This window comes from Schizosaccharomyces japonicus (assembly GCF_000149845.2).
Source record: "Schizosaccharomyces japonicus yFS275 unplaced genomic scaffold supercont5.1, whole genome shotgun sequence".
In the NCBI taxonomy this organism is placed as follows: Eukaryota; Fungi; Ascomycota; class Schizosaccharomycetes; order Schizosaccharomycetales; family Schizosaccharomycetaceae; genus Schizosaccharomyces; species Schizosaccharomyces japonicus.
Genome location: NW_011627860.1, coordinates 184159 through 205212, shown reverse-complemented (window position 1 = coordinate 205212; position 21054 = coordinate 184159). Strand labels below are relative to the sequence as shown.

The 21054-nt window shown below is 48.7% G+C and overlaps 8 protein-coding genes across 8 annotated transcripts; 4 read left to right on the top strand and 4 right to left on the bottom strand.

Moving 5' to 3' along the window:
* Window positions 1–45: 45 nt before the first annotated feature.
* Window positions 46–1586, bottom strand: SJAG_02192 (glucan 1,3-beta-glucosidase Bgl2). The gene has a single exon (XM_002173368.2). It carries the CDS (start codon window positions 1496–1498, stop codon window positions 587–589), a length of 912 nt encoding a protein of 303 aa, XP_002173404.1. The 5' UTR covers window positions 1499–1586; the 3' UTR covers window positions 46–586.
* Window positions 1587–1839: 253 nt separating this feature from the next.
* SJAG_02191 (GFO/IDH/MocA family oxidoreductase) lies at window positions 1840–3077 on the bottom strand. Its single transcript, XM_002173367.2, has one exon. The coding sequence runs from the start codon at window positions 3008–3010 to the stop codon at window positions 1901–1903; it is 1110 nt and encodes a 369-aa protein (XP_002173403.1). The 5' UTR covers window positions 3011–3077; the 3' UTR covers window positions 1840–1900.
* Window positions 3078–3550: 473 nt separating this feature from the next.
* On the bottom strand, window positions 3551–4753 carry SJAG_02190 (hypothetical protein; the record flags this gene model as incomplete). Its single annotated transcript, XM_002173366.1, has 1 exon — window positions 3551–4753. One exon carries the CDS (start codon window positions 4751–4753, stop codon window positions 3551–3553), a length of 1203 nt encoding a protein of 400 aa, XP_002173402.1.
* Window positions 4754–5334: 581 nt separating this feature from the next.
* SJAG_02189 (translation elongation factor eIF5A) lies at window positions 5335–6362 on the bottom strand. Its single transcript, XM_002173365.2, has one exon. It carries the CDS (start codon window positions 6208–6210, stop codon window positions 5740–5742), a length of 471 nt encoding a protein of 156 aa, XP_002173401.1. The 5' UTR covers window positions 6211–6362; the 3' UTR covers window positions 5335–5739.
* Window positions 6363–10445: 4083 nt separating this feature from the next.
* On the top strand, window positions 10446–13340 carry SJAG_02187 (MutL family mismatch-repair protein Pms1). Its single transcript, XM_002173363.2, has 8 exons — window positions 10446–10561; window positions 10602–10695; window positions 10739–10825; window positions 10877–11085; window positions 11134–11599; window positions 11698–12718; window positions 12767–12936; window positions 12984–13340. Exons 1-8 carry the CDS (start codon window positions 10529–10531, stop codon window positions 13244–13246), a joined length of 2343 nt encoding a protein of 780 aa, XP_002173399.2. The 5' UTR covers window positions 10446–10528; the 3' UTR covers window positions 13247–13340.
* Window positions 13341–13358: 18 nt separating this feature from the next.
* On the top strand, window positions 13359–15933 carry SJAG_02186 (anaphase-promoting complex subunit Apc4). The gene is made up of 5 exons (XM_002173362.2): window positions 13359–13712; window positions 13764–13983; window positions 14029–14151; window positions 14190–14247; window positions 14299–15933. The coding sequence occupies exons 1-5, from the start codon at window positions 13478–13480 to the stop codon at window positions 15835–15837; spliced, it is 2175 nt and encodes a 724-aa protein (XP_002173398.1). The 5' UTR covers window positions 13359–13477; the 3' UTR covers window positions 15838–15933.
* SJAG_02185 (U2 snRNP-associated protein Sap130) lies at window positions 15868–19927 on the top strand. The gene has a single exon (XM_002173361.2). It carries the CDS (start codon window positions 16041–16043, stop codon window positions 19539–19541), a length of 3501 nt encoding a protein of 1166 aa, XP_002173397.1. The 5' UTR covers window positions 15868–16040; the 3' UTR covers window positions 19542–19927.
* SJAG_02184 (40S ribosomal protein S0) lies at window positions 19861–20983 on the top strand. The gene has a single exon (XM_002173360.2). The coding sequence runs from the start codon at window positions 19948–19950 to the stop codon at window positions 20797–20799; it is 852 nt and encodes a 283-aa protein (XP_002173396.1). The 5' UTR covers window positions 19861–19947; the 3' UTR covers window positions 20800–20983.
* Window positions 20984–21054: the final 71 nt, after the last annotated feature.

Sequence of the window (21054 nt, the reverse complement as noted above, 5' to 3'; positions counted from 1 at the left end):
AAACCCGTTTAGCGCGCTACAAGCAGAAACTGCGAAACGCAGCACACCGCCTTATTTCCCACAACGCAGCACACCAAACTACTCTTTATCCCGCTAAACCTCACTCACACGCGTTAAATAGTTTACAGCAGCTCGCTGGCGCTCAGTGCGCCGGACTCGCCGCGTTCATAAATATGGAAATGCAAAATTGGAGCCGCAGCCAATTCAATCGGCCAAGACTTTCTATGGCGCCGCGACCGACCGAACGGCCGCGGACGGGAGGTTGCCGCGGCACACTGAATGCAACCGCGGCCGTCTATAAATGCAAGAAAGAGGAAAATACAAAAGGTCAACCGAGGAGGACGGCGACGACAACGGGGACAACGAGCATCAGAGGAGACCGCGCGGGGAGAGCGGCAGCCGAGGAGCCATGGGCGTTGACAGGGCGGCCGGTGCCGCCCGAGCCGGAACCGGTGCGACCAGTCCCAGTCCCAGAGCTGCCAGAGCCAGAGCCGGAGCCAGAGCCCGAACTGCCAGAGCCAGTGCTTCCTCTGCCGCTGCCGCTCCCGGTGCTGTGGGAGCTCTTCCTCCGCTGAAAACCATGCACCTAACAGCTCAGGTCAAACTTGAGGTTGCGGTTGCTGTCCATGGCGCCAAAGTAAGGCTCGACACCGCTGTCAGTGCCCTTCCAGGGCTCGTCAAAGGCCTCAAAGTAGAAAATGTCAACACCCCAGGAACGGATGCCGCAGAGAGCCTCCTTGTAGAACTTGGCAGCAACATCCGTGCTGGCCACAGCAGAGCCGTAGGAGGGACCGCCGGTGGGCCAGCCAGTCTCACCAACGTAGAAGGAGATGTCGGACGTGCCCTTGCGAGCCTGGATGCGGCCCATGGCTTGCATGGTGTCGTCGAGGAAGGAGTTGGTCATGTTGGAGGTGTCCTGGCCCTGCCAGTAGGAGAAGGCGTTGGACATGAAGAAGTCACTGGCGTCGATGACGGGGTCGCTGCCGCCGTCAACCCACAAGTTCCAGCTGTCGGCGGTACCGACGGGGAGGTTGAAGCCGTTGTCCTTGAGGAGCTGACGAACCTCGTTCATGCGGTTGGCAAGCTCAGAGGCAGTGAGATCACCACGGTACAGCACCTCGGAACCGACGGTGACACCCTTGACGTGGTCGGTGCCGTACTGCTGGAGGTACTGGATCAGAGCAGACTTCTCGAGAGCGTAATGGCTGTCGTCCGTGGGCCAGACGCCAATGATGGCCTGGAAGTTGTGAGACGACTGGGCCAGGGCGGGCATCAGGTACTGGAGCGTGTTGCAGTCGCTGGTGGAGTAGGTACGGACGACGCTCGAGTAGGGAGCCAAGGCCTCGAAGTCGGCAAGGTAGTCGTCGGTGTACTTGCAGGAGCCGTCGGCGTGCTTGACGCCCAGACAGAAGTTGAGGGCGCCCTCAGCGCGGGCTCCGCGGAGGAGAGATGCAGCGGCGACGGCAAGTCCTGTCCATCCAATTGTAGAGAACTTCATGATGGAGGGAGAGGGAGGAAGGAGATGGGGACAGGAGTGGGAGCTGAGGGTTTAAGTAGGGGTGGGCACGTCATGTGGCGCGACGGGCGCAGCGGAATGCTGCGTTACCCCGACAAACTGCGCGGAGGGGCGCGTAGGAGCGTTCAGTGTGCACTGCTGCGCACTGCACAGCAGTGCACAATCAACCAGAGTGTGGCGGAGCGTGACGTGCCGACACGCGCAGAAGCACGCTATTTTACATAACGACGCAACAACGAGACCCACCGCAGCACCGGCCTGCCCGCCTGCACCAGACCATGCCCGACCGTCAGACCGCCAAACCACCCGTCGCATCGACCAGCTAGCTAATCAAAACTCATGAAATTCATCTCAAACAAAAAGTCTACGCGTGCCTCGGCAGCGCTACGCCAGCACGACCGAGCAGGCCGACTGCGAGCTCTTGTAGGCCGCCTCGATGATCCGCAGCACAACGAGATTCTGCTCGTGCGTGACGACCAACTGACTGTAGTCGCCCGAGCGAACAACGTCAGCAATGTGCCGGTAGAAGCGGCGGTAGTCGCCGTGGAGCGTGGGGACGCGCTCGACAGTGAGCGGGGGCAGGTGGGCGAGTGGGGCGTCGTGTGGGACGGACCACAAAGTGCCGCGCCAGTCGTCGGCCTCGATGCCGAAGGTGCTCTCGCCTGGTTGGACGCCGGCGCGCAGATGATCCTCCTGCAGATCATGGCCGGTCTTTAAGAAAGTGCCCCGCGTTCCGCGAACCACGAATCGCTGCTCGTAGCCGAGCGACACGTGCGTTGATTTGAGGATCACCTCCAGGGGCAGGCGGCCGGGCGCCGCGGGGTAGTGCAGCGTGATGGAGAAGTAGTCCTCGACGTCGAGAGGCGGCAATTGGCGCTGGCTAAAGATCTTCGCGGTGACCGAATGGGGAGCGCCGAACAGGGCCACGGCCTGGTCGATGAGGTGAGTGCCGAGATCGTAGACGAGGCCGTTGCCGGGGCCAGGGATGTCCTTCCACGTGCCCTTGCGCGCCAGGCGGTAGCGGTCGATGTGCGACTCGAACTCGACGACGTCACCCAACCGGCCGCTCTCGACAAGCGCCTTAGTGGTCAGGTAGTCGCCGTCCCAACGGCGGTTCTGGTAGACGGCGAGAAGCCTGCCGCTACGGTCGGCAAGGTCGAACAAGGTCTGGGCCTCCTGGGCGGTCGCTGTAAACGGCTTCTCGCAGATGACGTGTTTGCCCGCTTCGAGCGACTTCTTCACCGCGTCAAAGTGCACCTCGGGCGGTAACGAGACGATAACGAGATCAACCTTTTTGTCGGCCAGCAAATCATCAAGCTGGGTGTAGACGGTGATGCTGGGATACGCGTCGCGCGCCTTGGACTGCTGGGGCGTCGCGCGGCGCTCCCAGCACGCATAAATCTCGAATTCCTCCGGCAGTGCTGCCAGGATGGGGAGCTGGAACACAAACGCCGACAGGCCTGTGCCGAGCACGGCGGTGCGAATGGGGGCCATGGGGTCAGTGGGATGAGTGTGGGGTGTGTGTGGAGTAGTGGTGGTGGTGGTGGTGGTGGTGGTAGCGAAGTGGAGTGCAGGCGGGACTGAGACAGGGCCGCTGGGTGTGGTGCGGCAGGGAGGGGCGGAGGGCGCATTATATAGTTTGAGTGACGTCATGATGAGAGTGCGACAAAGTGCGAAGCACGATGCCGAGTGGGGGCGATAAGGCCGGAGTGGGTGAGTGGGATGCGTGGGACAAGCATGACATGGGGACGAGGCCAGGCCGGGGCAGGTCTGTGGGGTGCTGCGGGGGTCCTTCGCGGGGTCCACGCGTCTCCGCAAAGTTAATTCGTGCAGGATGGAGAAGCAGAGAGGCAGAAAGGCAGAGATCAGGCGAATGGACGGCGCCGTGCGCCGTCCATTCGCCGGTCCGTCCTCGCACGTCTATTCTGCGCTCCACAAGTCCGTGCCTGGGTGTCGAGTTGGACCGGGCTGCTGGTGCGAATTCATCAAAGGCCGACACTCGCTTTTCTCTACGGCGTCGTCCGCGTGTCCCGTTCACACCTTCGTAACCATTGCGTCTCTCGCGTTCGTGGTGCTGCGCGTCTGCTCGTCCTGGGTGAATCGCATGTTGAAAAGCGACCGCACGGTGAACATGTCGAGGAAGGACAGAACGGCGTGGTCCCACAGGTTGAAGTCCACGCCGAAGAGGCAGGCAGCGCCGAGCACCACAGGCGCCGCGGCCTGCAGAAGGTAGACAATGAGCAGCCGGGTGTACTCTGTCGAGAGACTCTCCTGGGCATGGACGCTGTCCTTGCTGGTGGAACGCCAGAACAGGCGCAGGGCGATAAACACGGTCAGGCCAACACGCAGACAAACAGTAACAAAGACGTAGAGTGCCCACAGTGCCGCGGCCATGTAGTTGGACACGATCATCTCGAGAGTGGGGATCGAGAAAATGCTGGGGGGGAACAAGTAGTTCAGGGCAACGAGAACGTAGAGCGTCCTCAGGGTCTTCCGTCCAATTGCGTCTCTGGAAACCACGTACGCGAAGATGGCCAGACGCCATGCCTCCGGCTCGGAATTGACGTACCGCTCGACCAGCTTGCTTGTTTTCAGGTGTCCGTTGAAAAAGTAGTTTTTGGTCAGCGACCAGCCAATCGTGCCCCAGGTGAGACATATCGTGTACACCAAAAACGCACCAAACATGTGGACGATGGTGAAGGGGCCCCTGTGCTTCAGCTTGCTCAGCACAAAGTTGGGAACGACGATCCAGAACAGCACCTTCAGCAGGGACCGAGAAAGCGTGCGGGAGTATGGGACAGGACGCATCTGCGGGACGCCAAACTCAACGACGAAGCCTCCTCGCACCTCGTCGTTCTCCTTGGCCGGGAAGGCGTATATGCCGTACCACCCCGGATGGTCCATCTCGAACGTCGTGTTTTGTCCTGGCCGCACGAGTTGCACCTTGGGCGCATGCTCAAAAATCTTCGCTGGAGGCGATTCGGCTCTGTGATGCTGCAGTTCGCAGTACCCGCGTATATACAGCTCGTCCGACGATTTCAGGTCACTAATCGTCACCAGCACTGGGTACGAGTTGGTTTCCGAACCCACGACTATCAGGCCCGTTTGGTTCGACTTGTACGCATTTTGGCTCAGATGGAGCGCCGAGGAAGCAAATTCACCATTCTTGGAGGCCAACTCCCTTGCAAACGAGAGTACAAACAGAGATGCTGTTAAAAGAACGCGTAACAGCAACATGGACGTTCTGGAGGGCAGGCGGACGCGGTGTATATAGAGCAGAGGGCGGCCTACGTCATTGCTCGCTTGTGCGATAATCTAAAATGTGGCCGACGCGGGGGGAGTGGAGGGAGGGTAGGAGTAGGGGAGGAGGAGGGTAGCAGGAGAGGAGGAGTAGAAGGGGAGGGTTGCGAATTGAGTTTGTGCGGTGGGCAGCGGGCAGCGGGCCACGGGACGCCTCTGGGACAATTGCGAGTATGGATGTCGGATAGTGAGAGGGAACGTTGCTCCTTATTTTATTCAACGAGAGTTAGCGAAGAACTAGTGCGCCTGAGCGACTGGCGGGACGAGAGTCCCGGTGTCCGCGGCATAGAGCTGGGACAGATTTCATTCCTCTAGCAATCCAGGCCAGGCCTAGCACAACAAACAGACTCGACCATCACAACCAATTGCACCGTAACGAAGATGAGACCGAGACTGACCAAGAATTGACCATCGACTGAATACGCACCAACACTGTTAACCAACCATTGACACCCATTAACCAACAATCGACACTCCTCCTATCTTCACTCCCCTCCCTCCCCTCCCACTCCCCCCAATTTCATCCAAAAGACTTCCTTACTAATAAGTACAGTTCAGGTGTGCAGGCAGCGATTCGCCCTGACACACCCGTTCCCTCGATGCAGCTCACTGCATCCGCTTGGAAATAATAGAGACAGAACCCAGAAAAACCAACTAAAAACACAGAACTAGAGTATCACAGACGTGGACGCAGACACCAACCAGACAAGTCATTCCCTCCGGCAGGCTCCCGCCCACTCTCCGTGAGAGCTCTAAGGTACACAGTTTGAACAGCCGCCCGCTGGCTCCTCCAGAGCCGACGACAACAAACCAGCAAAGCACGCCCTGCACAAGCGCCGGCGACGGCCCGAGGCCTCTCGCGACATTCTCAACAGACGCTGCTCAAAAAGTTTCGTTCACAGTTGCATGGTTCGTGTCTCAGCTTAGGAGTTGGGGGCCTCGCGGGCGGCAAGAGCACACTCTTCGCCCATAGCAGAAACGACAGTGACGATGAGCTCCTTGCCCTCCTCAAAGCCGTCCTCGATCTGCTGGCCAAGCTCGCCCTCGGGCAAGCGGACGTCATCCTTGGTGGCGCCCTCGGACGTCATCAGGGTGAGGTAGCCGTCCTGGACGTCGAGCAAGGTGTACTCGTCACGCTTGACGACAGGGACGTCCATGTTGTGGGTGGAGGGAGACAGGTCCTCCATCTTGCGGCCGGTGAAGATGTCGAGAGCGACAATGTGGACCTTGGCGTGTCCGTGCTTGCCGGTCTTGGAGGTCGACATGTCGACAATCTTGCAGGGACGGCCCTTGATGACGACGTGGCCGTTCTTGCGCAGGGCAGAGCACTGCATGGGGAACGTGGCAGAGGCGTTGGCAGAGCCGCCCTCGAAATCGTGATGCTCTTCAGACATGGTGGAGTGTGGGGGTTGTGGGGTGAGTTAGATTTGGTGGAGTAAAGTGTGTGTGAGAGATATGTGCTCCTTGTGGGGGTGTGGGGAACAGCGATAAATGTACAAGTGGAATTGATGTTGAGCAGGGCCGACTCCTGCCTTCTTATACTGCACCTTTTGTCCACTTTGTACGTCATGGCCAGAGGCCGCGACAGCGTGACTGTTGCTGGGTGTGCCGAGACCGAATGAGCGCATTGCTATGTTTTTATTCGCTAACGGTCGCTGGCGACAAACTTTATCTCGCTGCTCGTTGGCTGCCCACAGCAAATGGGAGACCCGTGGTGGGGTTGCGGAGTGGACCGGGTTTGGCGTAGGAAAAAGTGGTCATTTGGGAATAGTGCGGTGCAGCGAGGGCGAGCGTGGTAGGGCAAAGAAGGCCGAGGAAGGCGAGGGTGGGCGAAGCGTGATGTCATTGGGCTGACGTCAGGAAGAGCGCATGCCAGCGAGATGCAAGAGAGCACTGTCGCGCTCCGTGGAGTGCTGCGGAGAGCGCTGGAGTTCCGTAAGGCCGGCACATGGGAGCGCGTTCGGTTTCGGTAAGCAATGCTGTGCTGTGCTGCCGAACGACGCCCACTGCTTCTCGCTGGCGCCCGCTAAAACCCGCCGTAGCCCTCGCTGCTGCTCACTGCCCCTCCCTAGAGCCCGCCGTAGCTCGCTGTAAACGCTCCCTCTCCCAACCACCCAGTGCACCTGTTTGGCGACTTTTTTTGCAATATACGACCTGCAATTCCGCGGTTTTCTTAGCGCGCAGAGCTCCTGTGTGCCCATTCTACTCGGTCCCCAAATTTCCCCTTTGTCGCACGCGTTTTCGAGGAATTGTGTCGTGCACTTTACAAACGCGTCTCTCTCCTCTGGTTGAGTCGATCCATGCTCCTATACAATGGACGATGTGCAGAATGCAGCAGAAGAGGACACAGTTGCACACTTGGACACGGTCACGCGGCGTCTGTTTGTTGGCCCAGTGCCGACGAATTTCACAAACGTGCGTAAACAAAAATGGAACAGACGATTTCAGTACTACACCAGCAGAAGAATCACTTACGACGCGGTCGGACAGGCGGTGCCACCCACGGACGCGCGAGTTATCGACACGCTGTTCAACAATCTGCGTATCATCACCACTTCGCAGTCCAGAGACGTCCGGTCCGCCTTCCAGAACCGGTCGGATTTAAGCGTGAACGTGAGCCTTGGTGGGCTGTCCCACACGGGGCCCGCTGCGAAACATGCTCGTGAAGCTGCAAACGGAGGAGCCAGCAACGGCGACGCCCCCGTTGCTGCCGCTGCGAACACTGCTGCTGTCCATGCACCGGACGTCCTGAGCGTTCCTCCAAATCCCCTCCTCCCTCCCGTCCCTCCGGCCTCCTCCGTCACCCCTGCCATTACTGCTCGGACAAGCCTGGATGTTGGTGCGCCTTTGGGTCATGCTCGTTCGAATTCAAAAACGAGTTCGACAGGCTCGGCCTCCATGTGTACTGCTCTCACCGGCGGTACTTCCGTTCCGGAAAACCTAAATGACGCTAAAAGCGTCCGTGCCTCCACCTCTACGTACTGTTCGAGCGAGGAGACGTCTACGGCGTCTGCTCCGCGTGCTGCTGCAACTCCTGCTCGACAGTACTCCCATCGAAAGCAGCCGTCGACGGCTCAAAGCTGGCTGAGCCATCTTGGTCTCCAACGCACTGTCACTCCGGTCGTCTTCGGCTCCAGCTGTCGCTCACTCTCTAGTTTCACGGAGTCGAGTGTCGTGCTCCGCAAGGAGCATGCTTTGGTTCGTGTCGATACAACTGCCAGTTACATCCAGCCGGACTTCAACGACTTTGCCTATTCTAACATTCCCACCAAAACGGTTCAGCCCTGGTGCGAGTTCTGGATAATCGCCCGCAAATGCACGACCAGCGGAGTCGTGCGCTTGGACTTCGTGCCCGAGAACGATCGGATAAAAAAACGTACACGAAAGGTCAGTCGCCGACTGGCCTCGGAATTGGGCGACTCGGGAAACGGCTTAGATGATGGCTTGGACGAGTACAGCTTTGACCATCATAACAACGAAGGTGAATTGGATTTGTGTAAATACTCCTTATATTTGTGTCCCGAAACGACTTCGTGGAACGTGTTCAGTTCGCTTGACCATTCCATTGCTATCTGGTCGCGGAAGAGAAATGAAAAAACAGTTCTCTTTCTTCTGCGCTTCCGGCGACTCGTGTCCGCCTTCGAGTGGGTGTACATCGTGAGCAGTGCCTTGTCCTTTCATTCCCCGGGTGCCTTTACACTTGGCGTGCCTGCGTTTCACTTGCACATGCGCATCATTTTCCCAGCCTTGCACGAGCGAGACAAGGTTGAAAGCGGCACCGAGGATTCTGCCGAGCAACCAATCGTTCGCAAACCCAATCCTAATCAGATTCACAAGATATTTGAATGCTGGAATTTGTCAGAGTCTGAGTTTGTTTCACGGTGTCTGCATGTGCTGCGGAAAAATACAGAATGGAGTCAAATAATCAAGCGCTGGTCTCAAAGCTCTAACCTCGGTTTGTGTTGGAGAACGTATGATCGGGTCGATTGGATTCCACGGCTTGATGACTTGACATACGTCGGCTTAATGGTTGCCTGCGGCACTCACGAACTGGAACTTCGGCCCAAGCTGCATTATCCAACACATGTACGCACATCTACCGGTGAGTTCTTGGAGGAACCGGAACCCATTGAAGGCTATCTCATTCGCTTAACTTCAAGCACTGGACGCGAAATGCGTCTTGGCCAGATGTTTTGCAAGAAACTCTATGCTGCTGTCTTCAATTGCTTCCTCTTTTTCGTTTCGCCCGATCTGGCCATCCCTCCGTTCGTTACGGCAGAGAATCTACTGTATCCTGATTACTCTTTCGAAAGCAAGACGGATTACTTTTTCCACTTCACTGCGTTTCCCTACAAAAATCGCCGAGGTAATACACAAACACATGAGAAGGAAAAAGCACTTTTGGCTGCAGAGCGTGTTCGTGTCCGTGATTTGCTATGCTTCTCGACGGGTTTGGTAGACTTGCGCAAAGTCACCTCGATAGAGCCTCGAGATGCAAATGGCCAAAGCAACCAATTCGTTATCATCACTGACATGGGAATGCGTCTGGAGTTCAAAAGCTTTTGCAAAGAAACCAGAGACGCATGGGTCACACGTCTAAATCAAATTGCTCACTATTGGAGAGAGCGCAAGATTAATGATTTCCACGAACTTAATGAGGTTAGAGACAAAAACATTAGCATCTTACATATTGATCATTCTACGGAACCGCACGTAGCAAGTTACTGTTCTGCTTGGGAAGTCTCCGAGTGTGTTGCAAGTCCTTTAATCCACAACTATTGCAGTGTTCTTGGATGCCGTTCCATTCAGGTAAGAAAACACACTGATCAGCGGGTCTTGCGTGGTTCCTGTTTCTTCTTTCATTTACTAACGCATTAGATGCACGGGCACTTATTCTACCGCCAAGGGGCTGTTTTTCAAAAATATTTTGCCATACTCATTCCCGGTCACATCATTCTGTATCAAAATGCTGAACGTACTCAATCCGGAAAGCTGCGAGAGAAAACTTACTACCACAAATGTTTTTCCATTCCGCTGACGTCGAGTTACATATACTCGGGCTTTATCACTGACAATATGCTTTTAAAGCACAAGCATGGGTGTGACTTACAGACGCATGCTCTCCCGCGTATATTCAAGGACGGCTGGCGGACAGTAGACCGTGACGAAATGTTGGCATTTGTTATCTGGTCGAATAATTCGGGCGTGAAGAGATTTACTGACGAATTTGAACATGTTGTTCCAAAAAAAGTCAACTGCAACAAGGAAAAAAATCAGTTTGCAAAAAGGTATGAGGCTTATTCGAGGCTTATCCATTCTAACTCTTTAGTTTCGTATTCCTTTCACGTTCTCGACAAGAGCGAGATGTCTGGGTTAAACGTATTGAAGCAGAAATTGATCGTTGTGATCTCAACTCAGTGGAACCTCAATTTTGAACATATGTATATTATTATTATCACCCTAACGCAACCCATAATTATTCTGCTTTCTCGTTATTTTTCCGGTTTAATGCGCATCCTCTTCAGACGTTTAATCATACATTCTCCTTTTCATACTTCTTGGTTTAGACAAACCCTTCAGTGAACATTAGATTAAAAGCTGTAAATTCATTCTTTAATATCATTATCTTGTAAATACACGAACAAACATATCTTACTTGGTTTTTGTGCGTATCTTAATGCACTTGATTCTTTTCGCCTTACCAACCCAACTATGTCAATTCGGCCAATTGACAAAAAAAGCATTGTAAGCACTAAAACGTCGACTTACTCTAATAAATTATTAGCATAGAATATGTTCTGGTCAAGTTATTACGGATATAGCGTCTGCTGTTAAGGAATTGGTTGAGAACAGTTTAGACGCTGGCGCGACTAATATTGGTAAGGCCCTGGCTTCAAAAATACCTTACTAAACTCTTACAAGAGATACGTTTCAAGCATTACGGCCTCGACACAATTGAAGTTGTTGACAATGGCAATGGCATATCCTCTGATGATCATGCTTGTATTGGTAAGTTAATTTACCAACAATTTAATGCTCCTTACTAACAAATAATTCAAGCAAAAAAGTACTACACTTCCAAACTCAATGAGTTTGAGGATTTGTCAAAGCTAGGCACTTTTGGTTTTCGCGGTGAAGCTTTAAGTAGCTTGTGCGCTCTTTCTGATTTACAAGTATCTACTGCTACAGCACAAGAAACGCCAAAGGGACATTCCCTTACATTTAATCATGAAGGGGATCTTGTCAAACACGCTGTTGTTCCTTTTCAGGTATATACCAACTCGGAATTTTTGCTAACAGTAACTAATCATTTTTAGAAAGGAACTATGATTACTGTTCAAAACATATTTTCAACACTTCCGGTTCGGAGAAAGCATTTAGAGCGAAATTACAAAAAGGAGTACTCAAAAGCACTGGTTCTACTGCAAATGTATGCAGTCGTAAGTGTAAATAAACGCATCCTTGTCTATCATCAACCTAAAGGAGGCGGACGGCAATTGCAGCTTTCAAGCAATAAAAATCCCTCTATGCTCAAAAACATAATGAATGTGTTCGGTACGAAAGTATCCTCTTCACTTACCGCTTGGAATGACGATTTCATCAACGGTTACATATCACGGCCTCAAATTGCGGGAATAAAGTCCAGCAGTGAAGGTCAAATGTTGTTTCTAAATGGTCGGCCAATAACACATCCGAAAGTACATCGATTAATAATGGAAGTGTATCGATCATTTAGTGTAAATCAGTCCCCATTTTTTGCGGTAAATCTAGTACTGCCAGAAGGTTTGTGCTTTGAATTTGAGCCCTATTCTAACTTACTAGATTGTTATGACATAATGTTTCACCTGACAAGCGGAGTGTTTTCTTTCTTAACGAGAAAGACTATTGCAAAAAGTTCGCGATTCGTTACTCATTATGTGATCAAACGGAGTATTCCCTTTCACAAGCAAAGCCCTACACCCCTAAGGTTCTTCAGAAGCCTGAATTTCTTCGCTCGTCACCACCGCTCCAATCCGATTCTTCTTTAAACAGTCCTCTTTTAGCATTTGGAAATAGTGATACGTCTGTCTCCTCTGACAAGAAAAGGCTGCTAGACTCACAAAGTTTAGACGCATTTGAAAGCGCAATTGGCGATTCCCCATTAGCAAAAAAATCGCGAACACTGCTCCCCGCAATAAACGAGAAAGTTGAGGAACAAATTAAGTCACCAGACGGCCCTGTTATTTCTCATGATGATAGACCGCTGAAGCTTGTACTACAAACTGATCAGAAGGGCCCTCCACAACAGAAGGAGTCTGTGCATGTAGCCTCATTGCCAATGACTTCTGCACTAGACCAGCAAGGTAATCCTTCCACTGAGTTACTTGATGAAAATCCTACTCCTTTAAAAAGTCAATCTTTAGATATCTTTTCCACACCAAAGTCTGCTGCCAGAATCTCAAAAGTACAGACATTACTGCCTTCTTTTTCATTATCGACAACTCACTCGAATGCGCACCCGCCAGCTAAGTCAGCTTCTTTACAGAAAGTTCGTTTCCTTCAGGGAAAGTCTGGAGATATGCTCTTCATGAAAACAACGTCAAAGACTGTAAATTTAAGTGAACTGAAGGACAGATTTCAAACTCTGAAGAAGTACAACTCTTTTACTTCCGCCGGCTCTGGTAAAGCGACCCTTGATACGATTCATGATATCACAGACACACATGCAGAAGAGCATTTGGATTTGAGTATTCATAAATCCGATTTTCTTTGCATGCGCATAATCGGTCAATTTAATTGCGGTTTTATAATTGTCCGTCACGCACAGAACTTGTTTATCATTGATCAGCATGCTAGTGATGAAAAGTATAACTACGAAAAACTTAAGCGTAATTGTGTTTTATCGGCTCAAGATCTGGTTGCGTACGTGAACTGACTCTGTATTACTCAGTATGTTACTAACAAAATCAGGCCAAAACAGTTGAACCTTGCTGTAAACGAGGAATTGGCTTTGCTGGATCATTTACCAATAATTGAGAAGAAGGGATTTCGTGTTACAGTTGATGAAACGGCTCCTATAGGCAAAAGGTGCAAGCTTGTATCTGTACCAAGCAGCAGCCACACTATTTTCGATGTTTCAGGTTTGAAAGGATTATTATTTATTTGTAAATGTGCTAACCTTATGAAGATTTATTAGAAATGTTGGGCTTGCTTGTGGACCATCCAGAGATGGAGCCAAGCTCAAGTAAAATTGAAAAGATGCTTGCAATGAAGGCATGTCGACGCAGTATTATGGTTGGTCGTTCTCTAACTATTTCGGAAATGACTTCAGTTGTCAGACATTTAGCTACACTGAGTAAGCCTTGGAATTGTCCTCACGGAAGACCTACAATGCGGCATTTATTGAGATTACGAAATCTTAAAGCTCACGACGCTTCTAAAACTGGTTAACCTCTTATATTTATACTTTGTATATGCGAATTTTTTCTATTATATTTATAAATAATATTATATATGCGATATTTAAGATACTATTTACAGCCTATTGTGGTAAAGTATTGTAGTTCATGCCTTTCATTTTTTCTTTGCTTGGTTTGCTTATTGGAAACTCGAGGTACCCTAGTAACACCCATATAGGTATGCCCGTATTTTTCGCTTAAATTACGAAAAATTACATGTACAATGGCACAGGACATCAAAATAATCGTAAACAATGATACCTTTAAGCATTTGGATACCAATTGGCGGCATTATACTGTAAAAAATGGAATCCAATTATTGTCGCTATGCCCGACGATGGACTTACAAGCTTTCGTAACAGATGCGAACCAATTGTATGTCTGTAGAAGGAATGGTCATATCATTTGGGAATTGAAACGAGACGAAACTGTCACAGCGTTATGTTGGCATTTTAAGGGTTTGTTGGCATTCAGAAATATTACTATTACTAACATTGTTACAAATACAGGTGAAATGCTAGCTGTTGGTTACGGCAATGGTGAAATTGAGTTACTTGAGGTTGTCAATGGAAGAACTGCAGAAAAGATTCAAACAGGAAGTACTGGGCGCATCACATCTATTGCCTGGAGTGTTCAACAGAAAAGCAGGAAACCTTCTCTGCAGGACCTTTCGTTTGATGCTACTGTGAATTTGCCGCTACTCGGTGCACTTCCCAGTTCTTCATTAAGGTTTACCTTATTCATGCTATTTTCATACTAACAGTTCTTATTTAGAGATTGCGTTTTTTCATCAAAAGTGCTCGTAGAGCATCTTGCTACAGACAAAATGAACCTTAATCCGAACCGTGAGATTGAACTAATGTCTGTGTTTGATGATCATGGCTATCGATTGGCAAAGTAAGAAATGTTTGCTTTGTACACTTCTAACGTTATAGTATGTTTGGCACTTACAAAATTGGACAGCTTTCAGATTCAAATGCGGCTTTAAAAATTGTATGTACATTGGGAGATACATCGTTCTAAACTCTAACAATTTAAATTTAGAATCAACCTATATCTCATGCTTGTTCCAGAGAAACAGCACATCATTACTTGGTTTCTTTGGAAAAGGGAAATGCGGTTCTTAAAACTCTGTATATGCCACTTCTAGAAACAAGCCCTCAACATTTAGTTGAGGTAGCTACGCTATCTACAAGAATGCAATACCTGGTGAAGTACATTAGCGAGACGTCTGATGCAATGTATGAAGAGTACAAAAATTTCCAAAGTACGCAACAAAAAGTTACCAACATGTTTGAAACAATTAACAGCAAAAACCCGGACCGCGTGCATTTATCCCCCCAGGCTGAGCTTTATCAGTTTTATATGACTGGTATTCCAAGCTGGTTTCTACGTGAATGGCTAGCTGATCGACTAGCTGATCGTGGTTTAAAAAGCTGGGAAAAGAAGTTGGTCAATTCATATCGAGAACTTTCCCGTTTGGTTATCGAACACTTACTTCCTGCTTGCGAACGACTTACCGTTTATCTTAATATCCTCAGAGGCAAAGCTTCTTGGGGCGTCATCAAAGGGTCTAGTTTACTGGATACGCGGCTCCTCGATGATTGTATAGTCAAACTTTGTTTTATACATGCCTCCGCCTCTAAGCTTTTGCTAGTCATACAGGCCGAAGAACAGTACTTTACAGATTTCATAAACTGGCTTATTTACGCACTTGCCGAACTGACAAGTGTGGAACCAAGATCTGTTCCTCCACAGCAACATATCAACCAAGCCGGAAACATTGTTCACTACATAAAGTCCGTGCTGTTTAAGTCAGAAGTGGAACTTTTCTTCCATTCAATCCAAGACACCTCTGTTTTTGATTTGAAATCCGAGAATGTAGTTCCTGACTCAACGGAACTCTTTTCGTATAAAGATGAATCAACCTCACCTCCTTTAAATTATCTCACACAAAAGCTTACAGATGCTTTCAACTTGACATTAAATTATCCGTCTTCCATTTGTCAACGGCAGTGGCAGCTCACTTCGAGCATTGTGTTGGGAAAAGCAACGGATAACTTGCAAGTTAGGTTTCAAACATTCTCCACGAAAACAGTGCAGGAAGAGTATACTCTTCTTTTCGTTCCAGAATCCGAATTTGCTGTTGTACTCTATTCGAGCCTAACGGACCATGCTTTAAAACCCTATGCACTTGCTAAGTTTACACTAGATGAGGGCGCACTGTTGGAATCTATACCAGCAAACGAACGTGCCTCTATATCTTCCGGAGGAGACTCGGTTCGTATCTTAGATGCCACTTTTGTTAAAAGCTCTGTGCTTATTCTTGTCCGCTGTCATTCATACTCCGTTTTGGCACAGTTTTCTGTTGATCAATTACTGAAACAGACGATTGCTGAAGGGACTACGGAGTTGATTTCACCAGAGTTTCCTGTACAGACTATATATTCAATTAAAGGAGCTACAGTATTTAACGGATCATTTCTTCCAGAACTGTTTAAGTACTGCGCCAATGTTGATAGAGCATCTGGCATACTAGTATCAAAGGACCGAAAACACTATAGGCTCTTTGCCGTCGATTAACCCCAAAACTTACTAACACGTTTATTAACGACTTGTATCCGTAATAATTTCCCAAACGACAAAAATTCCGGAAAATTAATAGTACTACATTAACCTAATAGCATATTTTATTCCTTTCTAAGTACGTAAAGTTTTGTGAACAAGTCTTCCTGTTTTGCTACTTGAGAACTACCAAGAACGTGCACCTCTGAAAAATTCTGCGAATGGACACATTTCCTTCGTTATTTTTGTATTCATTAACTGCACAAAATAGCAACTATGTACAAAGCTCTTGTGTTGCTCAGTTGACGGGCAAAAAAGCCCAAGAAATTGTCATCGCTACTGGATCACGAGTTCACGTATACAGAATTGATCCAAATGAAGGTCGAATGAATTTAATGATTAGCCAGAACTGTTATGGTATCGTAAGAAACATTGCGCCGTTGCGCTTGACTGGCTTTAAAAAGGACTATCTCGTACTTACTTCTGACTCTGGGAGATTTACTATTTTAGAGTATGACATAGGAAAAAATAAACTAGTTTCCGTTTACCAAGAGGCATTTGGTAAGTCTGGAATACGCAGAATTGTTCCCGGTGAATATCTTGCTTTGGATGCTAAAGGTCGCGCTGCAATGGTTGCTTCCACAGAAAAAAACAAACTTGTTTACGTGCTGAATCGGGACTCGGAAGCAAATTTAACTATTTCTTCACCTTTAGAAGCACATAAGGCCGGTACTATCTGCTTCGATTTAGTAGGTTTGGATACTGGTTACGAGAATCCCATTTTTGCCGCACTTGAAGTTGAGTACAGTGATTTGGACCACGATCCTTTGGGCGAATTGTATAAACATTCAGAAAAGGTTCTTACATATTACGAACTTGATCTTGGTCTAAATCATGTCGTTAAACGGTGGTCGAAAGTCGTTGATCGTTCTGCCTATAAGCTTATACGCGTCCCCGGCGGAAATGATGGACCTTCAGGCGTTATTGTTATCTCTACAGGCTGGATATCTTATAGACACTTGCAGAGACAATCTCATTTTGTTCCCATTCCTACTCGGGAGACTAAAGCCACAACGAACACAGCTTTGCCCATAATAGTTTCGGCTGTGATGCACAAAATGCGTGACTCATTCTTTTATCTATTACAAAATAGCGACGGCGACTTATTGAAGTTGACCATGGAATTGGACGACCATTCCCAAGTTAAAGAACTTCGCATAAAGTATTTCGATACCATTCCGTTCGCTGCAATTCTTAACATTTTAAAATCGGGTCTTTTGTTCGCCGGATGCGAAGGGGGAAACCATCATCTTTATCAATTCGAAAGTCTGGCTATTGATGATGATGAGCCAGAGTTTTCATCTGCTAATTTTTCTGAAGAGCAATCGAAACATTCGCCAAAAAAACTTACCTATAAGCTACACCCTTTGCAAAACATTTCGTTACTGGATGAGATTCCTAGTCTCTTTCCGTTAACAGATGCGATAGTAACACGAACATCCACAGATGCTAATTCTCAACTGTACACACTTTGTGGAAGACATAAGGAGGCATCTTTACGGTTACTTAAAAGAGGAGTAAGTGCAACCGAAGTCGTTCTTTCTGAGCTTCCTGGTGCCCCGATAGCAATCTGGACAGTGAAGCAAAAGTTAAATGACCCATATGATAAATACATGGTACTGTCATTTACCAACGGCACATTAGTTCTGTCTATTGGTGAGACGGTTGAAGAAGTTCTGGACAGCGGATTATTGTCCTCCGTTTCAACACTGAATGTTCGCCAACTTGGACGGAGTTCCGTGGTTCAAATTCATTCAAAGGGAATTCGCTGTATCAGCGCCAATAAAGAGGTTACGGAATGGAAGACGCCTGCGGATACTGTCATCACCAATTCAGCAATTAATGAGCAACAGATCGTCGTCTCACTAAGTAATGACGAACTAGCATATTTTGAAATGGATGATGAATATGGTCAATTGAACGAATACCAAGAACGGAAATTACTCACATCGCCAGTCACAGCTCTCGCTCTTGGGCCGGTCCCTCAAGGTTCAAAGCGAAGCAATTTTCTATGTTTGGCGAGTGAAGATAGCACTGTACGTATAGTATCTCTCGATCCGTACACTACTTTGGAGAACCTCAGCGTCCAAGCCCTCAGTGCCCCAGCGTCTTCTTTGTGTATGGTGAACATGGAAGTCACGGGTTACGAAACGCTTTATTTACACATCGGTTTGTCCAATGGTGTATATTTGCGCACAGTAGTAGACGTTACTTCCGGTCAACTCATTGATACACGCACACGGTTCTTAGGGCCGCGGCCAATTCGTCTGAGTCCCATAATTGTTCGTGGAAAACAATCTGTTCTCGCCATCGCCAATCGCAGCTACCTGTCCTATTCCAATGAACAGACGCTTCAAGTCTCTCCTCTTTTATACTCTCCGTTGGAATACGCCGATAGCTTTGCTAGTCATCAATGTCCCGAAGGCATTGTTGGTATCCATCAAAACATCTTAAAAATTTTTACCGTAGAGGCGACGCATGATGATCTAAAGCAGGATGTCTTTCCTTTGTCATGCACGCCAAAACGTGTCATCAAGCATCCAGAGCTCGATATTCTTTATATCCTGCAAAGCGAACGTCATTGTCCAAACAGTACCAATGAATGGATTACAGTCCTTTCTATCTTTGACATGAACGAGAAAAAAATGATCGAAGGTCTTACCTTCAATGAAGCTTCATTTGACCTATGCTACGCTTTTTTTCGTTCTCGCAATGAAGGTTTTTTGGTCTGCAGCTCCGCAATAAATTATGATATAAGTAAACAATCATGCTCAAACGGAGTTCTGCGAGTATACAGTCTTAATGACGGTGGCCTATCTTTGAAATGCATCAGTGAAACGGAAACTGATTCTTTTGCGCGTGTCCTCAAACCTTTTCATGGTCGTTTAATAGCTGGAGTTGGGCCATTTCTGCGTGTATACGATTTGGGTAACAAAAAGCTTCTCCGGAAAAGTGAAGTACGGGCTGTTCCCAATTTTATCACTACAATTCAAACGCAAGGCTATCGTATTATTGTTACTGATGCTCAGCATTCAGCATTCTTTGTTGTTTTTAAACCCGAAGACAATAGATACATTGTGTTTGCCGACGATTGTGTCGCACGTTGGGCGACTGCTACTGCAATGGTAGATTACGATACCGTTGTGGGTGGAGACAAATTCTCTAATTTATGGTTACTTCGCTGCCCCGAGTCCGTGTCACAATTGGCTGATGAGGAGAACTCAGGCTCCAAACTGTTACATGAAAAGCCTTTCCTTCACTCCTCACCGCATAAACTTGACTTGATGGCTCACACTTTTGTTAACGATATCCCTACCTCTATTCAAAAAGTCCAATTAGTCGAGGGAGCACGGGACGTTATTATGTGGACGGGTCTTTTGGGAACCATTGGTGTGCTTTCTCCATTCGTTAATCGCGAAGATGTTCGCTTTTTCCAGCAATTAGAATCACTGCTACGTGCCGAAGACTTATCAATTGTGGGTCGTGACCATCTTGCTTATCGAAGCTACTACGTTCCCGTAAAATGCGTTGTTGACGGCGACCTTTGTGAGCAATACTATAATCTTCCACGGGACAAGCAGGAGTCTATTGCTAACGAACTTGATCGCACAGTGATTGAAGTTTGTAAGAAAATTGAGGACTTACGAGTCCGCAGCTTCTGAGTGAATCGTTAAAGCCCTAGCGCAAAACAAAAATGGCTACTATTTCGCGGTTATGTGGTCTACTTCTACTTTTCCATTAGACAAGCCTACCTTTCTTGAATTCCCTATATCATATCTATCACCACCATTTTTTGATGATCTCGTTCTCTATTGTGACAGACACATTTACGAATTCTTCTCCACGCTACCGCTCTTTCCTTCCCTACAGCCCTACCTGTATTTCTTGTCGACTTCATTGTTTACGACGCGACACGTTTTTCATTAAGCACGACAACCTTATTTTAATCTATGACATCACTTGTTTCCTCCACCACAACAAAGCTGCACAAAAGCAGTCACAGGTTTTGTAACATCAACAACACTACATTTCTACTGACTTCACCAAACCCAAAGGCGAAACTTAAAAATGGCAGAGTCTGTTGCTCACCCATCGGTTTTGAACGCTACCGAAGAGGACATCAAGCAGCTTCTTGCTGCTTCCTGCCATATCGGCTCTAAGAACTTGGATGTTCGTATGGAGAACTACGTCTGGAAGCGTCGTGCTGATGGTGTTAACATCATCAACATTGGCAAGACCTGGGAGAAAATTGTCTTGGCTGCACGTGTGATTGCCACCATCGAGAACCCCGCTGACGTTTGTGTCATTTCTGCTCGTCCTTACGGTCACCGTGCTGTGTTGAAGTTTGCCGCCCACACTGGTGCTACTGCTATTGCTGGCCGTTTCACTCCCGGTAACTTCACCAACTACATCACTCGTACCTACCGTGAGCCCCGTTTGATCGTCGTCACTGACCCTCGTGCCGACCACCAGGCCATCAAGGAAGCTTCCTACGTGAACATCCCCGTCATTGCCCTTTGTGACACTGACTCTCCCTTGGCCCACGTTGATATTGCCATTCCCACCAACAACAAGGGTTACAAGTCCATTGGTCTTGTCTGGTGGCTTTTGGCCCGTGAGGTCTTGCGTCTCCGTGGTGCTCTTTCTCGCACCGCCCCTTGGGACATCATGGTCGACATGTACTTCTACCGTGACCCCGAGGCCGAGCGTGAGGAGGAGGCTAAGGCTGTTGAGGCCGAGGCTGAGGCTCCCGCCGTTGAGGCTGCCGAGTTTGAACCCACTGCCGAGGGCGCTGTTGACCCCAGCATTCTTGCTGCTGCTACTGCTGGCCAAGTCGGTCAATCTGCTTGGGATGAGGAGGGTGACTGGAACACCACCGGTGCTGCTCAAACCTCTGACTGGGCCAACACTGTTGCTTAAATCGGGCGGGATTGTCTAGATGCGGGTGCCGACAGCTTGTTTGCATCATCGTCAGTTTTATAATGATCATGCAGCAAGATGCAACCATAGAAACAGTTAGCTCTGTTTTCAAAAAAAACTTTTGGGCTGCAGTGCTAGTGATAAGTGATTGGGATGTAGGAGAGTTGTGTCTTGTAGTTTTTGCCCGTTGTATGCGCAAGTGAAATGGCATTTGTTTTCCTAGAGCCCGCAAGTGAAGGTTGTTGCGATCGCTTA

Excerpts from the sequence above, each read along its gene's own strand:
- SJAG_02192 (XM_002173368.2), bottom strand. The coding sequence starts at position 1,498 with ATGAAGTTCTCTACAATTGGATGGACAGGACTTGCCGTCGCCGCTGCA.
- SJAG_02191 (XM_002173367.2), bottom strand. The coding sequence starts at position 3,010 with ATGGCCCCCATTCGCACCGCCGTGCTCGGCACAGGCCTGTCGGCGTTT.
- SJAG_02189 (XM_002173365.2), bottom strand. The coding sequence starts at position 6,210 with ATGTCTGAAGAGCATCACGATTTCGAGGGCGGCTCTGCCAACGCCTCT.
- SJAG_02187 (XM_002173363.2), top strand. The coding sequence starts at position 10,529 with ATGTCAATTCGGCCAATTGACAAAAAAAGCATT. Across the intron at positions 11,086-11,133 it reads ACGCTGTTGTTCCTTTTCAG|AAAGGAACTATGATTACTGT; the intron begins GTATATACCAAC and ends AATCATTTTTAG. Across the intron at positions 12,719-12,766 it reads TCGGCTCAAGATCTGGTTGC|GCCAAAACAGTTGAACCTTG; the intron begins GTACGTGAACTG and ends TAACAAAATCAG.
- SJAG_02186 (XM_002173362.2), top strand. The coding sequence starts at position 13,478 with ATGGCACAGGACATCAAAATAATCGTAAACAATGATACCTTTAAGCAT. Across the intron at positions 13,713-13,763 it reads GTTATGTTGGCATTTTAAGG|GTGAAATGCTAGCTGTTGGT; the intron begins GTTTGTTGGCAT and ends TTACAAATACAG. Across the intron at positions 14,152-14,189 it reads CATGGCTATCGATTGGCAAA|TATGTTTGGCACTTACAAAA; the intron begins GTAAGAAATGTT and ends CTAACGTTATAG.
- SJAG_02185 (XM_002173361.2), top strand. The coding sequence starts at position 16,041 with ATGGACACATTTCCTTCGTTATTTTTGTATTCATTAACTGCACAAAAT.
- SJAG_02184 (XM_002173360.2), top strand. The coding sequence starts at position 19,948 with ATGGCAGAGTCTGTTGCTCACCCATCGGTTTTGAACGCTACCGAAGAG.